Source organism: Garra rufa, chromosome 5, assembly GCF_049309525.1.
Source record: "Garra rufa chromosome 5, GarRuf1.0, whole genome shotgun sequence".
Classification (NCBI taxonomy): domain Eukaryota; kingdom Metazoa; phylum Chordata; class Actinopteri; order Cypriniformes; family Cyprinidae; genus Garra; species Garra rufa.
The window spans coordinates 43732357-43756089 of NC_133365.1; the positions used below are offsets into that span (position 1 = coordinate 43732357).

The 23733-nt window shown below is 35.7% G+C and overlaps 1 protein-coding gene across 1 annotated transcript in view; it reads right to left on the reverse strand.

The window, feature by feature from the left end:
* Positions 1–149: 149 nt before the first annotated feature.
* Positions 150–23733, reverse strand: part of atp8b5a (ATPase phospholipid transporting 8B5a) — a 40751-nt gene continuing 17167 nt past the window's right edge. Inside the window, exons 7-28 of the mRNA XM_073840564.1 lie at positions 22346–22418; positions 22133–22203; positions 21862–21944; positions 20452–20610; positions 20121–20209; positions 19206–19393; positions 18745–18953; positions 18535–18581; positions 18293–18458; positions 18011–18199; positions 17129–17244; positions 16643–16807; positions 16391–16502; positions 15807–15912; positions 9169–9310; positions 8851–9034; positions 7582–7805; positions 7406–7489; positions 6900–7145; positions 6678–6816; positions 4396–4526; positions 150–4042 (exon numbers count right to left, since the gene is read on the reverse strand). Of these exons, the coding sequence (XP_073696665.1) occupies positions 3722–4042; positions 4396–4526; positions 6678–6816; positions 6900–7145; positions 7406–7489; positions 7582–7805; positions 8851–9034; positions 9169–9310; positions 15807–15912; positions 16391–16502; positions 16643–16807; positions 17129–17244; positions 18011–18199; positions 18293–18458; positions 18535–18581; positions 18745–18953; positions 19206–19393; positions 20121–20209; positions 20452–20610; positions 21862–21944; positions 22133–22203; positions 22346–22418 (3244 nt within the window). The 3' untranslated portion in view covers positions 150–3721. The remainder of the gene's footprint in view (positions 4043–4395; positions 4527–6677; positions 6817–6899; positions 7146–7405; positions 7490–7581; positions 7806–8850; positions 9035–9168; positions 9311–15806; positions 15913–16390; positions 16503–16642; positions 16808–17128; positions 17245–18010; positions 18200–18292; positions 18459–18534; positions 18582–18744; positions 18954–19205; positions 19394–20120; positions 20210–20451; positions 20611–21861; positions 21945–22132; positions 22204–22345; positions 22419–23733) is intronic.

The following is a 23733-nucleotide window of genomic DNA, read 5'->3' on the forward strand; positions in this document are numbered from 1 at the left end:
AAGAGTAGCCAGAATATTCTTTGCATTTTATGTTCATGCAGTCATGCATGTCTGGAACACCATTAGGGTGAATAATTAATGGCAGTGTGAACTTTTAACAGCCATGTGTAACTGAAAAGACTTGATCAAACTTAGTTTTATACAATATAAAAAGTGTAAAAAAAGTATTTTATTTGTACAAAATGTTTTTGCTTTTACAGAATTTGCATAGTACAGATAGAGTATGAATATAATGTATATTTGTATACAGAGTAAAGCTGAATTAAAATGCTTTTTACTCTACTGAATATACAATAGTATGTTCCCAAACCATAACAACTCCTTGTGCTAACAATGATCTTTAAATCAAAGTCATATGCAAGGCACTCCATGAGTAATTAATACTGTAAATGTGTTGAAATTTGTCTCCTCATTTCTGGTTAGCTCTAAACACAGACATAATGAAATCATGTAATGAAAAATAGATGTTTCCTTGATCTTAAAATACACGATCTTTTGAAATACACAGGATTTACACACTGAAACATTTGAAAGTTAAAACCCCTGTCCAAGTCCAAGTCAATGTATAGAAGCTGTCACTTTGTGTTGTGAAAGTGATGAATATATTAACAAACCCCCCCACATTTACACAACAATAATGTCTATTCAGCAACTTGGACTGCCTAGTCACAGTGAAAATGAGGAGGAAGTGCAATGATACTATTATAGATATGATTATCTGAACTGGTAACAATTTGGTAAAGATCAGTGTTAGATAGGGGCTTTTTCTGGCTGCCGGTTACTAGAATATGTGACTCTGTACTGACATGAATGCATTCCAAAATTAGTAGAGCATCTGACTTTATTTTTAACAAGGTCCTTGATCATGTCAGTGTGGTCGTAACTATGAGGGCCATGTCAGCATTGTTAAGGCCCATTCACACCAACAATGATATAACAATAAGTAAGGAATAATTGACGACGATGTCGACTTCGGGCCGTTGATAGCAAACTAATGCAGTTAATAATGAAGTTTAGACAGTCAAGCAGACGGACGGCAAGAGAGGGGGGAGAGAGTTTAAGATCGTAAATTAACGTTACCTCTCTCAAGTCTGTGTGTCTCTCAAAGTGACTGGCAGCATCGTCTCTACTGACAGTTAAACTTTAAGTTCATTTTCTTCAAGACCACGCCGTTGTTACCTCGCGTGAGAACTGTCATGCCGTTTTTAAGTTGTTTATCGTCAGAGATGCGCTAACAACATTAGCGCGAGTGCTAACTGTAAGTTATGTATGTGCGTCTGTGAGTGAGAGAGAGCGAGAGAAATAGAGTATGTGCTTTCCGTACATAATAAAACGTAATATTGTGGAAAAAACATGGACATAATCTGTCGTTTTTATCCTGTTGTTTTCCGTATGTATTTGTTTTGCCAGTGTCACTGTAGCTTTTGGTTATTTTGCCGTTTTGGGCTGTAAGGACCTTTGAAATAACTGAAATGTGTGGCGAAGTGATATAGACATGTACTGCGGTCAAAAGCTGCCTGGAACTACGTTCGCCGTGCGTTTCCCTGAAAATAATGCACACCTCTAGAACGTTCGTCAGCCAATCAGATTCAAGCATTCAACGGCCCTGTAGTATAAATATATTTATAAAACGGTTAGTTCCATTCCTCAATTCTGATTGGTCAGCAGCTGTGTCGTATTCATGATACGGCACTGCTATGACCGCTTCACTCAACGGTTTTGTGTATCATTGAACCCCCTTAGCAACCACCCTTAGCAACGTAAACACAGCTGCAGCAGTTAGGGACTACTTTTTACAGCGGAAGGCAGTTAATGATTTTACTTTATGAAAACGTACAACTTAATATATATAAATTAATATATATTTTTGATTTTAATATTTTTATTGTGTGGTAACCGTTTTATAAAAGCAATAAGGTACTTGAGGCCATGCTGTATCATGAATAAATCACGGTTTCGCGTCGTGCCTAACAACGCCCTTCAGCCGTGATTTATTCATGATACAGCACGGCCTCTCGTACCTTATTGCTTAAATAATCACACTGACAATATAATTGGAATCACTTTCTAAATGAATTTTTTTTTGACTGAGTCCATTCTGCTTAAAAGAGTTTGAACATTTAAAACGTCAGATAACAAAACTGCAGCATGCACTTATACTAAACAATGTTATCGTGCACCGATGTGGACACTAATATAGTTATCGTTAAAGTTAACATTCTTGGTGTGAACAGGTATTCATTTCACATCCTAGGAAGACTCTTATATATAGAGCTCTTAGAGGTACAATAGTGAAAAGATCTGTTTAATTCTAAAGGCCACAGAATAGGAGGAAAAACTTAATTAGGACTGTTTGGTGCAAAAGAAAATGTTGATTAATATTATACACTACCAGTCAAAAGTTTTTGAACAGTAAGATTTTTAATGTTTATTAAAACACCAAGCCTGCATTTATTTGATCCAAAGTACAGCAAAAACAGTACAATTTTTACTATTTTAAATAGCTGTTTTCTATTTAAATATATTTTAAAATAAAATGTATTCCTGTGATTTCAAAGCTGAATTTCTAACATCATTACTCCAGTCACCAGATCTTTCAGAAATCATTCTAATATTCTGATTTGCTGCTCAAAAAACATTAATATTATTATGTTGAAAACAGCAGAGTATAATTTTTTTCAGATTTCTTTGATGAATAGAAAGTTCAGAAGAACAGCGTTTATCTGAAATAGAAATCTTTTGTAACATTATAAATGTCTTTATCATCACTCTTGATCTATTTAAAGCATCCTTGCTAAAAATATACTGACTCCAATCTTTTGAATGGTATAGTGTATAATGTTACAAAAGCTTTTTCTTTCAGATAAATGCTGATCTTTGGATCTTTCTAATCATCAAAGAATCCTGAAAAAATGTACTGAACTTTTTAAAATATTGATACTAATAAATAATAAATACAGCAAATCAGCATATTAGAATGATTTCTGAAGGATAATGTGACAATGAAGCCTGGGGTAAAGATGCTAATGAATGTAGCTTTGATCACAGGAATAAATTACCTTTTAAAATGTATTAAAATAGAAAGCAGTTATTTTTAAATAGTACATCTTTGCTGTGGTTTGAATCAAATAAATGCAGGCTTGGTGAGCAGAAGAGAATTCTTTAAAAAACATTAAAAATCTTACTGTTCAAAAACTTTTGACTAGTAGTGTAAATGGACCTCTAATGGATATGACATGACCCCTTTGAGTTGAAATGATTAAAAAAAATGTTGGATGTGGTGTATATTGAAATCAGGACTCATGTCAAAAGGCGTTAATAGGCAAAGTACCTGAAAAAGGAAGAGAACAGGAAACAGTGCTTTCGAATTTCCTCTATGACATCATGTGCTGTGCTTTCATCGTTTTTTGCTCTCCTATAGTCACGCATGTCTGTCACTCCCATTGTAGTGATGACACAAGAAAGAACAAGTACTCTCCGTCCTTCAGCATGATGGATATTTCAGTTTGTTCTTGCTGTAAGCCACACTTGCATTATGAGCGACAAATGCACACTCCCTAAGATTTCGTACATTTAGGAATCAAGTCTTTTGTTCTTAGTGTGCGTATATATTCTGCAATATACACATAACACAGCAGCTGTGGAATTATCCCCAAGAGTTTAAACCCTGTAAACAGCATTTAAGATTTTGGTTCTAGCTCTGGTTGAAAAGCTGAACCGTTCAAAAGGAAGAGTCTTTAACCGCACGGAACATCTGCAGTGACGTTGGTTCAACTTTCTGTTTAGGGTTTTGTTCTCGCCCGACCGGACTGTAACCCGCAGACCGACCTGTGGGCTTAAAGCCAGGAGAGCGTCCTGTGGGAATCAAGCCCATTGAGCGAACTGGTGTTTGTCGCCGCAAAAATCTGCCAGAGGTTACAAGGTCACCATAACCGTGGGCGTGCGAGAAGGCGTAGCCAGACCTACGCGTGCTCCTTCGGGTGAGCCTGGTGCGGCGCGGGCGAGGAGCAGGCTCCTTCATCTGACGCACCTTATACCTAACCTGCATTTAACAACCGAAACAGAATTTTGTTCATTGGTTTACCTATCTATTCAACAATCCATTTCAGTAAACATCTGTCTTGTCTCTTCATTTTTATACTATTATATATTTTATACTATACTATTATACACAATTACAGTAAGACATTATAATGTGCTTACTTCCTCTTTACACATATAAACATTATGAATATGGCAATCTGAATACAGACCTTAAACGTAATTTGATGTGCAGGTAAAGATAGTCAATTACTGCATATTCAGAATATGCCTGTGTGTAATTTGATTGATAAATGATCTTAAAAGTAATACTGAATACAAGGATCAATACTGTGATGTAAAGTAACTATATACCTTGTCATTGATGGTAGGAGAGATCTGGTTGCAGAAGAACCGGTAAGCAAACACAGGAAGCGCACACAGTATAGCTGTCAATGCAACAGTCAGCCAAACGTTGGGCTGGTTGAGACAATTTCGGGCAGTTCCTGTAAAACACAAGATACATACACACTTTATACACTCTATACTACACACTTTTTCTTGAAAATTAGTATGAAAAACAGCATGTGATATACACATCTAAAGTTATGGAATGCTACATTATATATGTGTATGCGAAAGTATTCATACCCTTTTTTCACATTTTGTTATGTTGCTGCCTTTTGTTAAACTGCTTTAAATTACTTTTTTCCCACATAAATCTACACTCCATACACCATAATTGCAAAGTAAAAAAACAGGTTTTTAAATTTATTTAAAAAAATAAAATGTAAATGATTACTATGCATAAGTATTCACACCTATTCAAATAGGACAGTTAAAATTTAGCTTAGAAACAGTCATATTGCTTGTAGATGTTACTACACTTCGAGTGAAGTTCCCTGTGGCAAATTCAATTGAATGGGTATGATTTGGAAAGGCACATACATCCTAATAAAAGGTCTAACAGCTGAAAATGCATATCAGAGCAAAAATCTTTAGACCTCAGAGACAAGATTGCATCAAGCCACATATCTGGGGAAGAGTTTAGAAAAAAATCTGCTGCATGTAAAGCATGTAGTCTCCGTTACCCTAAATGGAAGAAGTCTGAAACAAACAGGACTCTTTCCTAGGGCTGGCCTCCTGGCCAAACTGAGCAATTGATGGAGAAGGGCCTTGGCTAGAGTGGTGACCAAGAACCTGATGGTCACTCGAGTTGAGCTCCATGATCATATGTGACCCTGGACCACAAAACCAGTCTTAAGTCGCTGGGGTATATTTGTAGCAATAGCCAAAAATACATAGTATGGGTCAAAATTATAGATTTTTCTTTTATGCCAAAAATCATTAGGAAATTAAGTAAAGATCATGTTCCATGAAGATTTTTTGTAAAATTCCTACTGTAAACATATCAAAATGTAAATTTTGATTAATAATATGCATTGTTAAGAACTTAATTTGGACAACTTTAAAGGTGATTTTCTCAGTATTTTGATTTTTTTGCACCCTTAGATTCCAGATTTTCAAATAGACACATCTCGGCCAAATATTGTCCTATCCTAACAAACCATACATCAATAGAAAGCTTATTTATTGAGCTTTCATATGATGTATAAATCTCAGTTTTGTAAAATTTAACCTTATGACTGGTTTTGTGGTCCAGGGTCACATATATGCATATAAACTTACAGAACTACAAACATCACTGCAACATTTCACCGATCTAGGCTTTAATCTTCTCCTTAGTGAAGACACATGAACACACACTTGGAATTTGCAAAAAAGCACCTAAAGGACCCTCAGACTGTGAGTAACAAAATTTTGTGGTCTGATGAATCTCAGTTCCAAGCATCATGTTTGAAGGAAACCAAGCACTGCTCATCACCTGCAGAGTACCATCCCAAAAGTAAAATGTGCTGGTAGCAGCCTCATGCTGTGGGGCTGTTTTCAGTGGCAGGGACTGAGGGACTCATCAGGGTAGAAGAAAAGCTCAATGCACCAAAATATTGAGATAGCCTTAATGAAAACCCAGTCCGGGGCTGCATTTCCCAAAAGCATCGTAAGACAAGTTGATCATCGCTCCATTGGTGGCAATGGGGCTACGATGTACTTAGACTTACAATGCTTTTGGGAAACGCAGCCCAGAGCATTTAGAACCTCAGATTGGGCAGAAGGTTCACCTTCCAACAGGACAATGATCCTAAGCACACAGCAAGAGTGGCTTTAGTCAACTTGAGTGGCCCAACCAGAGCCTGGGCCTGAACCCAATCAAAGATTTCAAGAGAACCCTGAATATGTCTGCCAGGCCCCCTTCCAAGCTACCAGAGCTTGAGAGGAGAAGAGGTGAGGCAAAGAATGGCAGACAATTGGCAAATGTTGATGTGTAAATCTTGTTGCATCATACCCAAAAAGACTTAGAGGTTTTTCAGCTAAGTACTTAGTTAATGGTATGAATACTTATGCAATGTACCTTTTCCAGTTTATTTTAATAAATGTATAAAGTTATGACAATTCTGAGTGTAGATTGACGTGGGAAAAAAGTAATTTAAAACAGTTTTACATAAGACAGCAACACAAAATGTGAAAAAATAAAGGGGTTTGAATACTACTCTATATACAAGGCAATGTATATAGAGACAAATGCAAGCCCTACTTACCTATGAATGCAAAAGAAGATGGACGTAACCGGAAAAGTCCATCAGTATACATTGTGAAGGTCAATATGAAGAACATTCCCAAACTTCCCCAAACAAAGAGATGGTTCACAACAGTCCAGTACGAGAGGTCCAGCCCCAACTGTGGGAAATATAGAACAGAAATTAGGAAAAAATAGGAAATTAAATCACACACACTACACTGCAATGCAGGGTTACACTAACCTGTACACACACAGTGACGGTGAGACATGTTTGAGTAATCAGTGCGAATGACTGATAGTCTGCACCATCTTTGCCGTCGTCTCTCGCCGTGTCATATGTGGCAGCGTAAGGCACAAAGAACAGCACAAGAGAGCTGTAACAGCTGTGAAGTGCACACATCATGAAGGCACGTTTACTGAAGTACTGACTCAACTGCCCTGGTACATACAGCTGAGGGTATTCAAGACTCCAGCCAGCATTCACATCCTGGAGAAACATAAAACAATATTAAGTCATATTTCTTTTCAATGAACCAGTTTGTTTCTAACCATTAATATTCCGTGGAAATGCTACAAGGCCTCATTCATCTTTTTAACAAACAAGAACAAGGTGAACTGACATTTTTAATGTTTCTTGGAGGTTAATAATAAAGCTTCTTGCAACTGTCTGAATCTAGTATCATGAAAATTGAGTTTGGACATAAACAGATATAAATACATTTCGATTTAATGTCCAAATGTACCTACCTGATCAAACAGACTCATTCCCAGTACAGGCAGGGCAGTGTATACCAAGTTATACAAAGTGATGAAGCCTTCATCATATACTGTCTAGAAAGACATGCAAGAATTAAACTCAAGTCATCTCAAGTGTGATTGCAAGGAAAGAAGAACAGTTTTCAGTTCTGTTGCACCCGACTCACCTGAGCGGAAAAGCCGCAAAAAAATGCGTACCAGAAGTGCACGAAGGTAAAGGTGAAGTTCTTATAGAAGAAGTAGCGCAGGAAATTGCACATACGCAGGTATGACCAACGACCATGTACCAGCAGGAGGCGCTGCAGGAAACGGAACTGAGCAAAAGAAAAGTCACTAGATAGCACTGCCTGCATCCCCTCCTGACCACTGATACCCACACCGATATGAGCCGCTAAAGGAGGAGAATAAAGAGAATAAGATTAATATCAAATAATATATATACATATGATTCCATACCATAGTTACATATATACACTGCCGCTCAAAAGTTTGGGATCAGTACGATTTGTAATGTTTTTTTTTTTGTTTTTGTTTTTAACAAAATCTCATCAAAGTTCTGTTAATTTGATCAAAAATACAGAAAAAATAATATTATAAAATATTATTGCAATTCAAAATAACAGTTTTTTATTTTAATATACTTTAAAATAGAATTTATTTCTGTTATGTAAAGCTGAACTTTCATTTGCCATTACTGCAGTCTTCTGCAGTCATCACATAATCCTTCAGAAATGATTCTAATATACTGATTTATTACTTTTATTATCAATGTTGGAAACAGTTGTGCTGCTTAATATTTCTTTGGATCCTGTGATACTTTTTTCAGGATTCTTTGATGAATAAAAAGAAAGAACAGCATTTGTTCACAATATAATTTTTTTTAACAATATAAGTTTTTACTTTTCACTTTTTATTAATTTAACACATCCTTGCTGAATAAAAAAAAAATCTTTCAAAGAAAGAAATAAAGAAAAAAAAAATTACTGACCCCAACTGTTGAAAGGTAGTGTATATTGTTACAAAAGATTTCTATTTTAAATAAATGCTGTTCTTTTTAACATTTATTCATCAAAGAATCCTGAAAAAATTATCATAGCTTCCAAAAAAATATTAAGCAGCACAGCTGTTTCCAACATTATAATGGATCAGCATATTAGAATGATTTCTGAAGGATCGTGTAATGATGCTGAAAATTCAGTTTTGGGAATAAATCATGGGAATAAATTCTATTTTAAAGAATAATGAGATAGAAAACCACTATTTTTGATCAAATAAATCAAAGGAGCAGAAAAGTCTCCTTTAAAAAGCATTACAAATCTTACTGATCCCAAACTTTTGAGTGGCCGTGTATATAATTCCATTTTATATAACAAAACAACAACAAGCCCTGGGAATGTTTATTTTCTTACGCATCTGTATTGTTGAGCTGAATTCACCTTTAATCATGCTGACATCATTAGCTCCATCTCCTATGGCTAGAGTGACCGCTTTCTTATATTTCTTGACCAGCTCCACGACCTGAGCTTTCTGCAGAGGAGTCACACGACAGCAGATAACTGTCTTGCACATGCAAGCCGTCCGCAAAAACTCCAGCTCCATGTTGCTCTCCAGAGCAAATGCCTACAAACACAAAGATCCCAACAGGAAATAAAATGGTTTCACTCTGTGCAGCCACACCCATCTCAGTACCAAGGGCACAATCATACATTTGGAAATTAGGCAAAAGTACAGAGGGAAAATACGATTTCTCTCACCAGACTGTGTCCATTTATCACCAGTCCATACTCTCCATTCACGTTCTCATCTTTAACCACTTTAGGAGTATTACCCAGGATAACCTCAGGAATAAGGAATTTATCTTGTTCAGTTTCAGGGCGGATCTTTAGACAGGCATCCCTTTGCAAAAAAGAGACAATTTAAATAATATAGCTGCAAGCAGTGATTACCGGGGTTCAAGCGCTTTAAGGCATTTAAGCACATATAGAAAAAGACATTATTTAGCAAGCCTGTAACTATCTAAATCAATGATTCAAAAAAGGATTTTTGGCAAATCCAAGTAATTTAGCATAGAAATATTATGTTTTTTAATGTTTATGACCAGTGTTGGGTGTAACGCGTTACTAAGTAACGCGTTACTGTAATTAAAATACTTTTCCACTGAAAAAGTAGAGTAACTGATTACTGTTCATTTTTAAGTATTTTAATTACAGTTACGTTTAATGTACTTGCGTTACACTGTAAAATAATTAAACTCGCTGAATATCATTATTTAATTTGATTAATTAATCTTCTAATGCTGGGGACACACTACACGACTAGCAGAAGCATTCTAAGACTGACCTGAACACACTTAACGATTGTTTCCACCGACTGGAACCGATTTTAGTCTTTGACAATCGGAAAGGAGCACAAACCTATGACTGATTCACTCCACTACACAACACACTTAACGATTGGTGAGTCACGATTGGACAAATTATGCCAAACCAAAAAAATGAAAATAAAAAATGCAGTGTAGCAACCGCAGCATCTAACCGCGCTCCCTCAGCCGCACCAAAATACAACACTACGCACAACACCGGTACTTTATTTGACACCCGTTTTACCTATTGAAACGTTGTAACGCATTTTTATTATAATATGTCTTTTCAAATGCCCAGGGCTGCGTTCTCCGATAACGTTGTCTCTTAGCGTGCTACGAAGACTCAAAAGGTACACCTTAACTACAGGTATACCTTTCCTACGTGTGTTCTCCAAACTATACCTTAGGATATTGCTTAAGGTAAACCTTCTTAAGTGCGACCTTAGCAGGTGCTGTCCATGGTGGAGGTGCTGAATAGGTTGATATCGATGCCTCGGTGATCGATTGTGCGCTCTTTCCTTCACAGCGGTATAGGTAAAGTATTGAGAAAACAATGTTTTTTTTCCATAAAGAAGCGTTTTAGAAATAGTACAAACTGCATTTATCGGGGCTCATTGAAATATGTACATGCAGAAATACATGTGTATGTGTTTCAACTTATTCTCATCATTTTGCGTACGAATAACACGACTTTGCAATTAACTTCAATGGAGAGAGGATGCGTATAAATAAAACGCATCATCTTTTATAGATGATATAAAAGATGATGCGTGGTATGCATCCTCTCTCCATTGAAGTTAATGGGAAGGATTGGCATATCATATGCACGCAAAAATGGACTTTGGCGTATGCATTACACACTATTACTCTCCGCGCACGGCGCCGTCTTTGATTTAAAACAAGTACTCACTGTCTCGCTGCCATAGCTATAAAGTTTGTGTAAACTCATCTTTCTTTATATAGACTCATAGCCTTTTCTGTCAAATGGTTCGCCCGCTGATGTGGCTCGAAATAGTAATTAAAAAAAGCTAACAACCATGGAAACTTTATTAATGAAAACACTTCCATACACCGGCCAGAGGAGAACTGGTCCCCCGACTGAGCCTGGTTTCTCCCAAGGTTTTTTCTCCATTTCTGTCACCTGTGGAGTTTTGGTTCCTTGCCGCTGTCGCCTCTGGCTTGCTTAGTTGGGGACACTTTCCAGCCATATCGTATACTATTTGAACTGAACTGGATGATGATATCACTGAATTCATTGATGAACTGCCTTTTACTGAAAATTGATTGTTTACAATAATGCGTTACTTACACACTATTGTTCTGTTTAAATACGGCGCAGTTGCTTTGACACAATCTGTATTGTTAAAAGCGCTATATAAATAAAGGTGACTTGACTTGACACTGGGTGTAGGCTATAACAACTTAAGTATTTTATGTGTAAAATTTTAAAGTAAAGTAAAAAATGCAATTTTAATACTAAATCAGATTTTATATTAAATGTTCATATAAAATTTTCTATTTGTAATTAAACTGCGATGTAAAAAAGCTTTTTTTTTGCCCACTAGCGGTATGAACCGTCAGCAGCGGTAAGTATAGCTAAGAGCGCTCCAGACCAACCTTACGACTTACAGAAGGTATACTTAACTAAGAAGGTTTCGGAAAACACATATTAACGATAAGGTACTTCTTAAGGTACAACTTAAGAACGACGTAGCCTTAAGGTGGTTTCGGAGAACCCAGCCTAGGTCTGTTTAATTTCCTTAATTATAACATTTCTAGCACTACTTTTAAAAGGTTTATTCAAGCAATAATATATATAAATGATCTCATGTATGCTTGTCTAAAATCAGTGATTAGAAACGAATTGGTTCCAGGTAAAAGGGTATTTTTTTCTTTACATTTACGGAGAATGAAACGAACGAAATTAAACATTACATAAATTCAAGGCACTTTAATTTTCTTATCCGTTTGATACAACTGTTATAGCTATACAATTAATATATATATAATAATTGTATTTCGTCATATTCGTGATTCATGAATTTATATATAAAAACTTTGTTTTGAAGTGTAAGCTATTCGTTATGTTTGTATATTTATTATGAAGAAAATTCGTTAACCTAGCCTATAAAGTTGATTTAATATTGTTGATAATACATTTTTAGAAGAAGTTAAAAGTTAAGAAAAAATAGGAATAAGCCTGTAGTTTATATATATTTAGGGCAATATGCTAATCTTTTTCTTGACTTTTCTTACACTGCAGATCGAAATAAAATCATTCTTGATCATCTTTAAAATAGGAGAATCACTGGCATAATTTAGAGAAGGGGAGCGCGGGGCACAAACGCGGGGTTAGTTGTAACGCGTGGTTTAAATATTTCCACACATGCTAGCATAACCAAATTTTCAGTATTTACTAGTTGGCGTAGCAACACTATGCAGAGAAAAAAGTGCGCCAAAATGCAAAAGCCTTTTGAAGATATCGCAGAATATTTTGTTTACCATAGTAAAAGTACATTTCTGGCTGAAATATTTTTTTTCATTTCAGCTTTTAGTATTCATTTAAAATGAGACAAATCGGCTATTATTTTATTCTCCAATCTGTTGTTTATTAATGCTTCTCAAACCACCAAGACAGTAACCTGTATTATATTTCAGTGGTGCAGATGGGGAACATTGTCAAACAATTTGGATTGAAAAAATTGGATTCTTTTTATTTTATTTTTTTTTAAACGTCATTACTTTATTTGAAAAAGTTAATGTATGCATTTTATTGACAAAATATTTTAGCTTGTTGTGTATATGTTTTTCATTCGATCAGATAACATTTTAAGCTGTCATATGGTCGTGTTATAATGTACTACGGGGCATGTCACATTTGTCTACCTTTCTTTTGAGGCAAATAACGAAAAACGTATACACTGTAAATATGAAACAAAGCCACATATTTGTACTAGACAAGTGTGAAAATAATGTGGACAAAAATTCTCTGAACCCCACGTAGACTTACCTACGTAACACAAACCGTGAAATTCAAAAAGTGTTCTGCGCTCCCCTTTTGAAAACGAAACTATTTAAATCTGTATAGCCTTAAGTTATGAATTAAAAGAAAGGCGAAATAAATTACATCAAGACCAATCTGTATTTTTCTTGTAATCAAGAACATTTTTTTTTTGACAAAATTACCTAATTAATGCAGAATGATGTTTGACAGTGAACGCATCTCCACCGCATAGCTTCATAAAATCGCTGGTGTCAGTCGCAAATATTAAACATGTTTAAAAAAATCTTAGTGAAAACGACTGGCTCTTGAATTCTAAGATTATTATCTTTAGACACCACACACTATGCGATTTTTTGTGACGACTACAAACAGCGACTGAGCCCGACTGGAACAGACTATGCCCGACTAGGCACGATCTGTGATCAAGACCAAATTCCATTCATAATCGGCATGACAATCGTGTAGTGTGTTCTCGGCATAAATGTGAAAGTAAACTCTGCCGCTTTAAAATCCTTGAAGTGCAGGTGCACGTGATTTCGCGCAAGTTTGCTGCATACTCCTATGGTATTCTTAAAGGGGATGTTGGACTCGGCTGAAGCGAGTGGCTGTTTTGCGAAATGGAAATATGCCCATTACTTCAGTTTTCTGAAACAAGCAGACAAGAACATTACAGTAATATGTAAGCTATGTCATGGGGAGAAAAAACTATCGGCCGCTGCGCTGTCAATAGCACGAGTACTCAAGCACCTGACACGGCAGCATAGACGAACACTTCTGTGTGATCCTTCATATTCGACGGATAAAACTGCGGCAACTCCTGCTAAACAGGCAAAACTTGATTTTACTTCGGTAGCGCAGAAAAGTGTCTGAATGAGCAAGGTTACAGTTCACTTTGTGGAAACACATGACATGATTACAAAAATGGTCATTAAAATGTTTTAAATATTAAAATATTGGATAGTATTATAAAAGCTCCTTGAAATTCTAAATAACATTTTAAATTTGTTTAAATAAAGTAAAACATTTATTGAACTCATTGTTTTAAATTAATTTTCACGTTTACAGGTTGATACATGTCATTTTTAACTTTTCTTAAGTTTCTTAAGAATAATATATATATTTTGTTATTCTGGAATTGTGTTTCTTACCGAAAGAAGGTTACATTTCTTACAAAAAAGTTTATTATTATAGAATGTTTTCATAGAATGTAATATAGATTATTAACAAAGCTAAAATGCTAAACTATTTAATGTTTGACTCATGTTTTATTTAATTATCTATTATTTAAAGAGTTTAATTTCTATTTTTTGTCCACTCAAGGTTTATAGGGATTTTAAGAAGTATTTAGTTAAATTACTTATTGAGTATTTAAGTTACTTTTTAGACACAGTAATTAGATAAGTATTTTAAATACAAAATTGATAAAGTAATTAGTAATTAGTAATTAATTACTTTTTTAAAGTAACTTACCCAACACTGTTTATGACTATTATAGCGCCAGCTGTAGTCCTATCTCCTTAAAACTTTGCATGCTTATTTAGAAATACCTGTTGCATGTGCTCACCAGTTTTCGTAAAGTTTCGAGTTTTACTTTAGGTTTTGTAGGATTTGGGGTACATTTGGACAGGCCCCTTTTCTAAATTACCCCATTATAGGTCCCAAAGGGTAAATGTCATCTTTTGTTTTGATAATTATCGACCTAGAGAGTCCAGAAAATTGTACTACAGTGTTTTTTCCAGACTGAGCAAAAAAACTAGGACTGATTCGCAAAAGTATTTTTTATTTAATTTTTTTACATCTTCTCATTCATTTAAAAAGCGATTTGACAGCAGTGTTTCTAGAGGCAAAGTTGTCCGGAATGAGGAGTTCTATCAAATTATATGAATATTGTGTGTATGTGCGAAAAGCCGTGCAACGGTTCAATCGTTTACGGCCTTGAAAAGTACGATATCGCCCTCTAGTGGTCGATTTCTTTCAAATTGTCAAACAGACCCACCGAGTTTCGTTCAATCACCCTTGGTTAACCTTGTCTAATGGGTGCTCAAACTTCACCGGCCATGAATGTCAGCCATGTTTTTTGAGATACGCAAATGTCCTTATAGACACGTTTTAGTTTTAGTGTAGATATAGCCATTTTTAGTTTTTCCCCCTCTTATAGCGCCACCAAGACAAGTGGCCAAGCTCCACAACTTTTTTCCTGTGACCTCAGATTGAGCTCTCACATAAGTAGTCTGAGTTTGGCAAAGATATCTCTTTCTGTTCAGGAGTTATAGGCATTTTACTAAAAGTGGACCCACCCCTTTTAAACGTTTTGGCTTCCCTTTGCAACAGTGAGTTGAAAGTTCGACTTTATTTAAATAATTGTTGATATTCACTCTTCAGATAATTTTTCTGCACTGGTTTGGTTCCGATCGGGTGAAAAACCTAGGACTAGTTAGCAAATTTAGGTTTTTCAAAAAATCCAAAATACCCCAAATTTCGCCAGGCTCAAGATCGAATCTGAGGTATGAATTTTGTCCGGAGTGCCAAGGATTCCAACAACATAAGACACTTGAGCCTGCGACTGATGGTTTAGGGGTTATGAGCGATTTCGTACTTTTGATCGCTGTAGCGCCCCCGACAGGCCGATTGGGGCGAGTCTTGGTGACCTTGTTGGTGGTGTGAGTACAACCATCCCTTTAAGTTTCAAGTCTCTACGACTTACGGTTTGGTCTGCACAATCAGTTTTATCTGGAGATTGCTGATCCTTGGCCATTCTAACAATCACAATAGGGTTTCAGCGTTATGCGCTTGAACCTCCAATAAACACAACAGAAATTCTGTAGAAGCACATAAAAGTCTAAAAACAATAGCAGAAAAAAAACACAAGCTAAATGTTGCATATGCAATTTAAATGACATCATTAAAATTTCCCTATAAAACGCCCATTTTGTGGACACCCACCCAAATAAGGAATTTTGTCATCGCCTATGTGTTTAGACCTCAAAATATGACAAATATTATGTCATCTGCATAAGATATATTACCTCAGCTCCTGTCTGACCTCTTCTGGTGAGTTAGCTCTAACAACAAACACGTCATTCATCTCCTCCCTCAGCAGGTTACACGAATAGCCAATGTTCTCAGCGGTCTCTGTTAGAAAAAGACAGACAGTACAAGAAACCAGAAAGTTTTTAGAGGGCCATTTGGTAATTGATCATTAAAGGAACTTAATTAACAAACTTGCCAACCATGAACACACAAGAGCGCACAAACACACACACAAATGGAGGGTAATCAGTACATTACATAATGTTTATAAATGACACAAGCACTGACTTCATTATGTTACATAATTAAATCATTGCACTTTCATAATGTGAAACACTGAAGTTCGAGTTCAAATACAAAAATAGTCTTTGGGAACAGATTGTGTTGCTTAATGGCTTTATTTCTGCCTCGTAGCATAAGATGCGCAACACAGAAAATGAGTTAGAATATAAGCAATGCAAATCAGGTTTACTTTAGAGTGATCAGATATACCAATTTTTCAAATAACACTGGGGATGTGAAAACGGGTCACAAATAGCATGAAGAAATGGCTGAATTTTCTAATTAAATAATGAAGCACCTTGTTTGTCACCAGTGAGCACCCAGATTTTGATTTCTGCTTTGGCCAGCTGTTCAATGGTCTGAGCGACTCCATCCTGAAGTTTATCCTCTATGGCTGTAGCTCCAATCAACTAAACAAAAATGATACCACAAAAACACTTTAGCTTCATATTTTTAAAAAATAGCAAACATTTAGGGCAAATTAAACAGAGCAGCCAACATAAAGACTATAATCTCTAATTGTGCTTTTGTGTGTGTGTTTTGTTTATACCATCATGTCTTTTTCTATCTCCTCATATAGCTTCTCCAGTTTCTCCTCACGGTCTTCCAGGGCCACACTGGACTCATGGTGGCGCTGTTTCCACTCTGCAAAATATTCTTCATCCAAATCCTTATATGCTAGAACAAGAGTTCTCAACCCCTCACCAGCAAACTCCTACAGAGACAGGTAAAAATTGTGAGAGAGTGCAGAGACAAATATATAGTTATTGGGCATGATTTAAAGTATAATTAAATCAGTGAATAACAGGCATTCCAGTTGTAAAGAAATCTGCACATTTCTGTGGAGAACACCTACTTCTGATGTTCTATTTTAACCAAGAAATAATTTGTTTACTGCCTATGTAGACAGAGACAGCTTACAAGGTTTTAGAACAAAGCTATATTGTTTAAAGTGTGTGAGATAGCATGAGAAACTGAGAAAGATAAACAAATATTTTCTTTGTAGTCTCACTAGAGCCCTCTGGTGTTGACTTACATTGAGGTGCTCTGTGGTGACCTTCATCAGTTCGCTACAGGAGGGATGTAGTCTCTCATATACAATGGTGTCTGCTCCTTTACAGTACAGGGAGAGTTTGCCTTCTGGATTACGAACTGAAAGAAAAAAATCCAGATTTAACACACACAAATACACACTATGAGAAAAGCCATGGAGCCTCCTTAAAGCAACAGTTCACCCCAAATTAAAATTTGGTCAGTATTTACTCACCATTAGGCCATCCAAGAAATAGATAAGTTAGTTTCTTCATCTAAACAGATTTGAAGAGATTTAGCTTTACAGTGCTTGCTTACCAATTTGCAGATCAACATGACTCCAATGCCATGTGACACGAAAAGATGCATATTCAATATTGTATATATAACATTTCATATATAATCTATAATAACAATTTCTCTAGTGAAAAAGGCAATCCCATGTTGTCTTATCACATCAAAATCACTGATATGTTTGTTTAGAATGACGTTCACTTCTAAACAGTGCTTGGTATGTGCATATTTCTCTCCTGATTCACTGAAGAAAGCAATATTATTTGATAGAGGATTACAAATTTTTAACAGAAGCAATGAATTAAGTAAAAAAATCTTAACGATGATTCTGGTTATTACAAACATAGCTTTTCACTTATCATGACAATAATTGATGTACCAGAGTAATGTCGGATTGTTGTGATGTTTTTTATCAGCAGTTTGAACTCTCATTCTGACGGCACCCATTCACTCCAGAGGATCCATTGGTGAGCAAATGATATAATGCTTAAGAAACAAACTGATTTATATCTTGGATGGCCTGAGGGTAAGTAAGTTTTCAGCAAATTCTCTTTTCAGGGTGAGCTATTTGTTCAATAACTAGTGAGCATACCAATTACAGACATCCTTTTTCGCACATTGTTAAAGTCCAGAATGGCTAGCAGCTCATAGCTCCTCTGAATCCCCATCTCGTCTATTGTCACTGTTTCAGGGCTTCGTGAGCGGAACACAAAGCCGAAATTACGCGCAGCCGTGACCAGGGCGCCCTCATCCGGAGACTGGGCCTGGTATACCAGATTACCTACAGATGAAAATGTATATATAAAAAACGCATGCTTTAATGAACCCATACTGTACAGTAAAAAGAAAACGAATGTTTTACATAATCACTCACCTTCCTTTTTTTCCTCTGCCATGACAGTGTGACAGAGAGCGAGTAATCTGAAGAAAGCATGAACGTCTGGAAGCTCCAGCTTTACAGCCTCTACCAGACTATGATCATAAAAGAGGAATTTTGGGTCCGCAAGCCGGTTAAAGGAGAAATCCACTGGTGTCATTTCCTATCACAAACTCAAACTTATTAACCCAGCATACTCATGAAAATCCCTTGTGATTGTTTGAGACTTTGTTTCTCACCTCTGTGATCTCCAGCCTCTGTCCACTGTAGTTGTCAATAACATCTCCTGTGGGGCAGAGAAAACACGCTTTTAAGTTCAAACAGTATCTGGCTGTTTGATCGCAGCAGGGGAGTTTAACGTCTTGGGATGACTGTATTGGCAATCTTTTGAAATAATATAGGCCTATAAATATAACAACTGGTGCAATGCATGTGGGATTGGTTCTGACCGTAAGATTTCCCATTAATGGAGCATTTGTTGAAGGTCATGATGTTCTGGGTGAGCGTGCCGGTTTTGTCAGAGAAGACGTATTTGATCTGACCAAGCTCTTCGTTGAGAGTTGTGGTTCGAGCCTCAGCTGGCGTGTCACTTCGTGCGTAATACATGTTCCTGTCCCAGTTGATATAGTAACTGTTACCCAACCGAATCACTTCCATACTGCAATATAAACACAAAGAATGATAATTGCATTCCTTTTTTTAATTAACGCAAACGTTTTTGCATCATCAGGATGACAATTTGAGTCAAAGGTTTCTAAATGAAAAGTTACAGCAGTATTACAGCCAAAAGGGCAAAAGATACCTAGAAATAGAGTGGAATATTTCTGCATCTTACATCATTTCTTCATTTTCATTTAATTTTTACAGAAAACAAACAAGAACAAGTATGCAGGACATGAACACGCTCTACCTGACATATAGTGAAATGGGCACCACAGTGTTGAGGATTATAATGTAGGACCAAAAGGTGAGGAACGCTGAAAACGCAATGTTCTCTTCTCGTGGAAGAAAGGCATTGAACTTTGACCCTGCATGGTTTTCCCAAATCCCATTCCCCACAGCCAGAATAATACACATCAAAGCCAGAAGCCCAAAAATCTACAAAGAAAACACAACAGATCAAACTTTAGTTTTAGTAACTTGTAGTGACCAACCTTCTCCTTACATACTAACAAACTACATTTAATATTATATTGTTTTTTTATTATTTATTCGCTCAATCCTTTTTTCTGTAAACATTTATTGTTTATACACACTACTGTTTCAAAGTTTATGGTCGGTCAGATTTTTCATTCTGATTTGAAAGAAGTCTCCTATGCTTACAGTATATAGGCTGCATTTATTATGATTGTACAGTCATTACAATTTAAAATAATTTTTGTGATAGCAAATCTTAATTTTCAGCAGCCTTTACTCCATTTTTTAGAGATTAAGGCAAGACACTGCAATTAAACAAATAGTTATCAACTTACTTACTCAGTAGATTGATTGCTTTGATAATTGCAAACATATTTTGTATTACAAGTTTTCTAAAATGTACGTTTTAATATGCAAATGAGGCATTATTTAATGAAATATGCGCTAATTTGCACATATTTCTAGTATAAAAATCAAATCACTGGATGAAGTCAGTTTCAAAATTCTTGTTTAATTTTTACACATTTTTTTGTGGAATAAAATGTTGTATAACGAAAATCAAATTATATATGAACAAATCCCTAAAAACCTTCTGGAGTTTTGTGTGTGTAAGTGCTCATATACACACACACAAATATAAAGGAGCAAATCTTCAAGTGAAAGAGCTGTAAATTAGCATTTAACTTACAAAGAGCACTAGTACATTCATGAGTCGATCGATACTTGTCCTCTTAAAGGTGCTTTTCCCACAGTTCTGCATCAGTTTAGTCTCTGGGCCTGAAGACATAACATATATATGAACCACAGCACTTCAATGATTTCACTATAATGATTTCAATCATAAATCCAGTATGTTATTTATTCAAGAGTCAGTTTTTGTATAGTCTATTGACTAGGAAACCATTTTACACCCTCAAAAACATACACCAGACACATTCTCTCTAGTAATAAAAGAGGGATTGAACTGGGACACCAGACAGCTCCAGAGCACACACCACACATCTGCCTGAATTTATTACCTGCAAACAGCACCAGGCCAAAACACCAGTCAGTGTTTCTGAGCGTGCAGCCTCTGAGCAGGACACGCTCGTTATCCAGCGAGTATTTCTGCGTGCCGAACGTCAACGTGCCTGTAAAGCGATCCAGGCGGTTGTTAGGAGGCTCACAGCACACCTCCCCTGAATAAAACACAGAGAAGACCAGGAAAATGTTATTACTCAGAAATTCAGAAGACTTAGATGCTGAGAAGATATAGGAGTTTTCAGATACTTTTTATGTAAGTTAATGCTTTGTAGATTGCACAGCTTGGATAATTTGGTCTTGGACAAATTTTTATGTTTTGACCAATGGGAGTAGACTTTAATATAATCTGAGCACACAATGAGACTGTTGTTCTCTTTTGAAACTCTAGAGATGATGTGAGCTGGGGTTTTGCTCAGGAGCAAAATTGGAGAAGCGGGAGAAATTAAACGTCGACGTTAATAAAACGTCTCAGTTTGTTCTCAATTTCATCTTGTCTAGTAAAAGAGTTGAGATTCCTAACGGTTACTATTTTCCAAGTCAAGTAAAAAAAAAAAAAAAGATTTAAAAATGGTAGCACATCACTCACTCAAGTTCCTTCCTTTAATTATTAACTAGTAAAGACTTACGAAATTAATATCAATAGGGACGGTGTAAATACATTACTCCAGTCTTCAGTGTCACATGACCCTTCAGAAACCATTCTGTTATCCTGATTTATTATCAATGTTGAAAACAGTTGTGTAGCTAAAATCGTTTGTAACAATATAAACTACCATTTAAAAGTTTGTGGTCAGTACATTTCTATTCTTTCTTTTTTTGAACGGAATTAATACTTTTATTCAGCAAGAATGTGTTAAATTGATAAAAAGTATTTTCTGACAATGTAAGCCTTTGCTATTTTGAATAAATGCATATGTTTTTTAAAACTTTTTACTCAAAGAATCCTGAAAAGTAGTTTCCAAAAAAATATTAAGCAGCACAACTACTGCAACATTGATAGTAAAAGCAATAAATCAGCAAATTAGAATCATATCTGAAGGATAATGTGACACTGAAGACTGCAGTAATAGCTGATAAAAACTCAGCTTTGCATCACAGGAATAAATTATATTTTGAAATATATTAAAATAGGAAACTGTTCATTTAGACTGCAATAATATTTCACAATATTACAGTTTTTTCTGTATTTTTGATCAAATAAATGCAGCCTTGATGAGCAGAAGATAATTCTTTTTTTCTGATGAATGGCAGTGTATCATCAACTGTTCAGTTACCAACATTATTTAATATTCTTTTGCTCAACAGAAACTCTTACAGGTTTGGAATAACTTGATGGCAAGTAAATGATAACAGAATTTTCATTTTGGTGAACTATCCCTTTAACTAGAACAAGGAATTCTACTCACCATTGAACGCAGCCAAAGCCTCTAAATTGTCTCCCATGTCTCCTGTTATCGTCAGAGCCTGTTTAACCTTCAGGTTGGTTTCTCTGTGTGTCAAAGAAAACATGAAATCAGGCCAAAACGAACCCTATTTTTAAACATAAAAAACACAGGATTCATTGTGTACATCACATGAGATATTTGAGCTTCATAAAAACAACAGAAATCTATTTATTATAGCTGCACATACATAAAAAGCAATCCCTGTTTTTTTTTGTGTGTTTCTTGTACTCACCCATCCAGCTCTGCAGTCTCTATGTACACTAGGTTGAGAGGTTCGCTGCTGGACAACAGGAGCACATCCGCCTGTGAGGAGAATACAGAGAGACAAGGTGATGTTAATTCAACATTACTTTAAATCTGATCCTAAATCTTTAAGTAAAGATATGAAGTTTAAAGGTACATACAGGTAAATGTAATTTAAATCTAAATCTGTAAAATGCATTACTGTGACAAACTGGTTGTTCTCCAACTTTATGATGTCTCCCACTTGCACATTCATCCATTTGTCACTTATCAGTCTATTATGAAAGACAGACAAGAAAATTATTGTCTACCACATAAACCACATAATTTTTAGTTACAACACTCAGGGTGTGTGGGTCATATGTTGCCATTTAACTAATCATAAATTGTAAATGCATATTCTTGCGGAGTTTGTTACTGACTGTTTGTTAAATATGATGAGGGACCACCAGGAAACTATTTTAAAAACTGACAGCATAGAATAGAAATCTGAGGCATTATTCAAGCAGCCATTCATTTTTGTGTGTGTGTTTGTAGTCTAAATACACAAGAACAGGTCAGACCAACAGGAAGAACCTTTTGATGCATCTACAGCTGCATCCTGTTGTGATTGATGTGTTTGTTTTGTAGTTAGTTAAAAATTCAAAGCATTCCAGGTTAAACCAGAGACAGTATGAGAAGAACACACAGAAAATCCCAACTTCCAGTTAAATAGGCCTTTTCTCTCTCTCTCTCTCTCTCTTTCTCTAGAAAGTACATGTGCATTAGCTGAACAAAATATGATAAAATATATAATATAAATAATATAAATGCAACTAATGTCAGCTTAATAGATACAATTTTATGAAACCATTGATGGCACTCAGGAGGTCAGAAGTTTACATACACCTTGCAGAATCTGCTAAATGTTAATTATTTTACCAAAATAAGAGCGATCATACAAAATGCATGTTATTTTTTATTTAGTACTGACCTGAGTGAAATATTTCACATTAAATATGTTTACATACAGTCTACAAGAGAGAATAATTATGTTGTAATTATAAAAATGACCCTGTTCAAAAGTTTACATGCAGTTGATTCTTAATACTGTGTTGTTAAATGAAAGATCCAAATATTGAGATGCATCTTTTCACACTGAGGACAACTGAGGGACTCATATGCAACTATTACGGAAGGTTTAAATGCTCACTGATGCTCCAGAAGGAAACATAATGCATTAAGAGCGGGGGTGAAAACTTTTTTAATTTGAAGATTGGGGTAAATTAATCTTATTTTGTCTTCCGGGAAACATCTAAGTATCTTTTGTAGCTTCTGAATGGCAGTACAACATGAAAATAAATATTTCATTTGGGCAAAATAAGAAAAATGCACACATTTTCATACTGTTAAAAAGTTTACACACCTGGCTCTTAACGCAGCATTTTTCCTTCTGGAACATCATTGAGTGTTTGAACCTTTTGTAATATTTGCATATGAGTCCCTCTATATTAAAATATGGATCTCAAAATCATACAGTCATTGTTGGTTCAGGACAAACAAGAGACAATCAATACAAAAAAAAAAAAAAAAACAGCTGTGGATCATTCA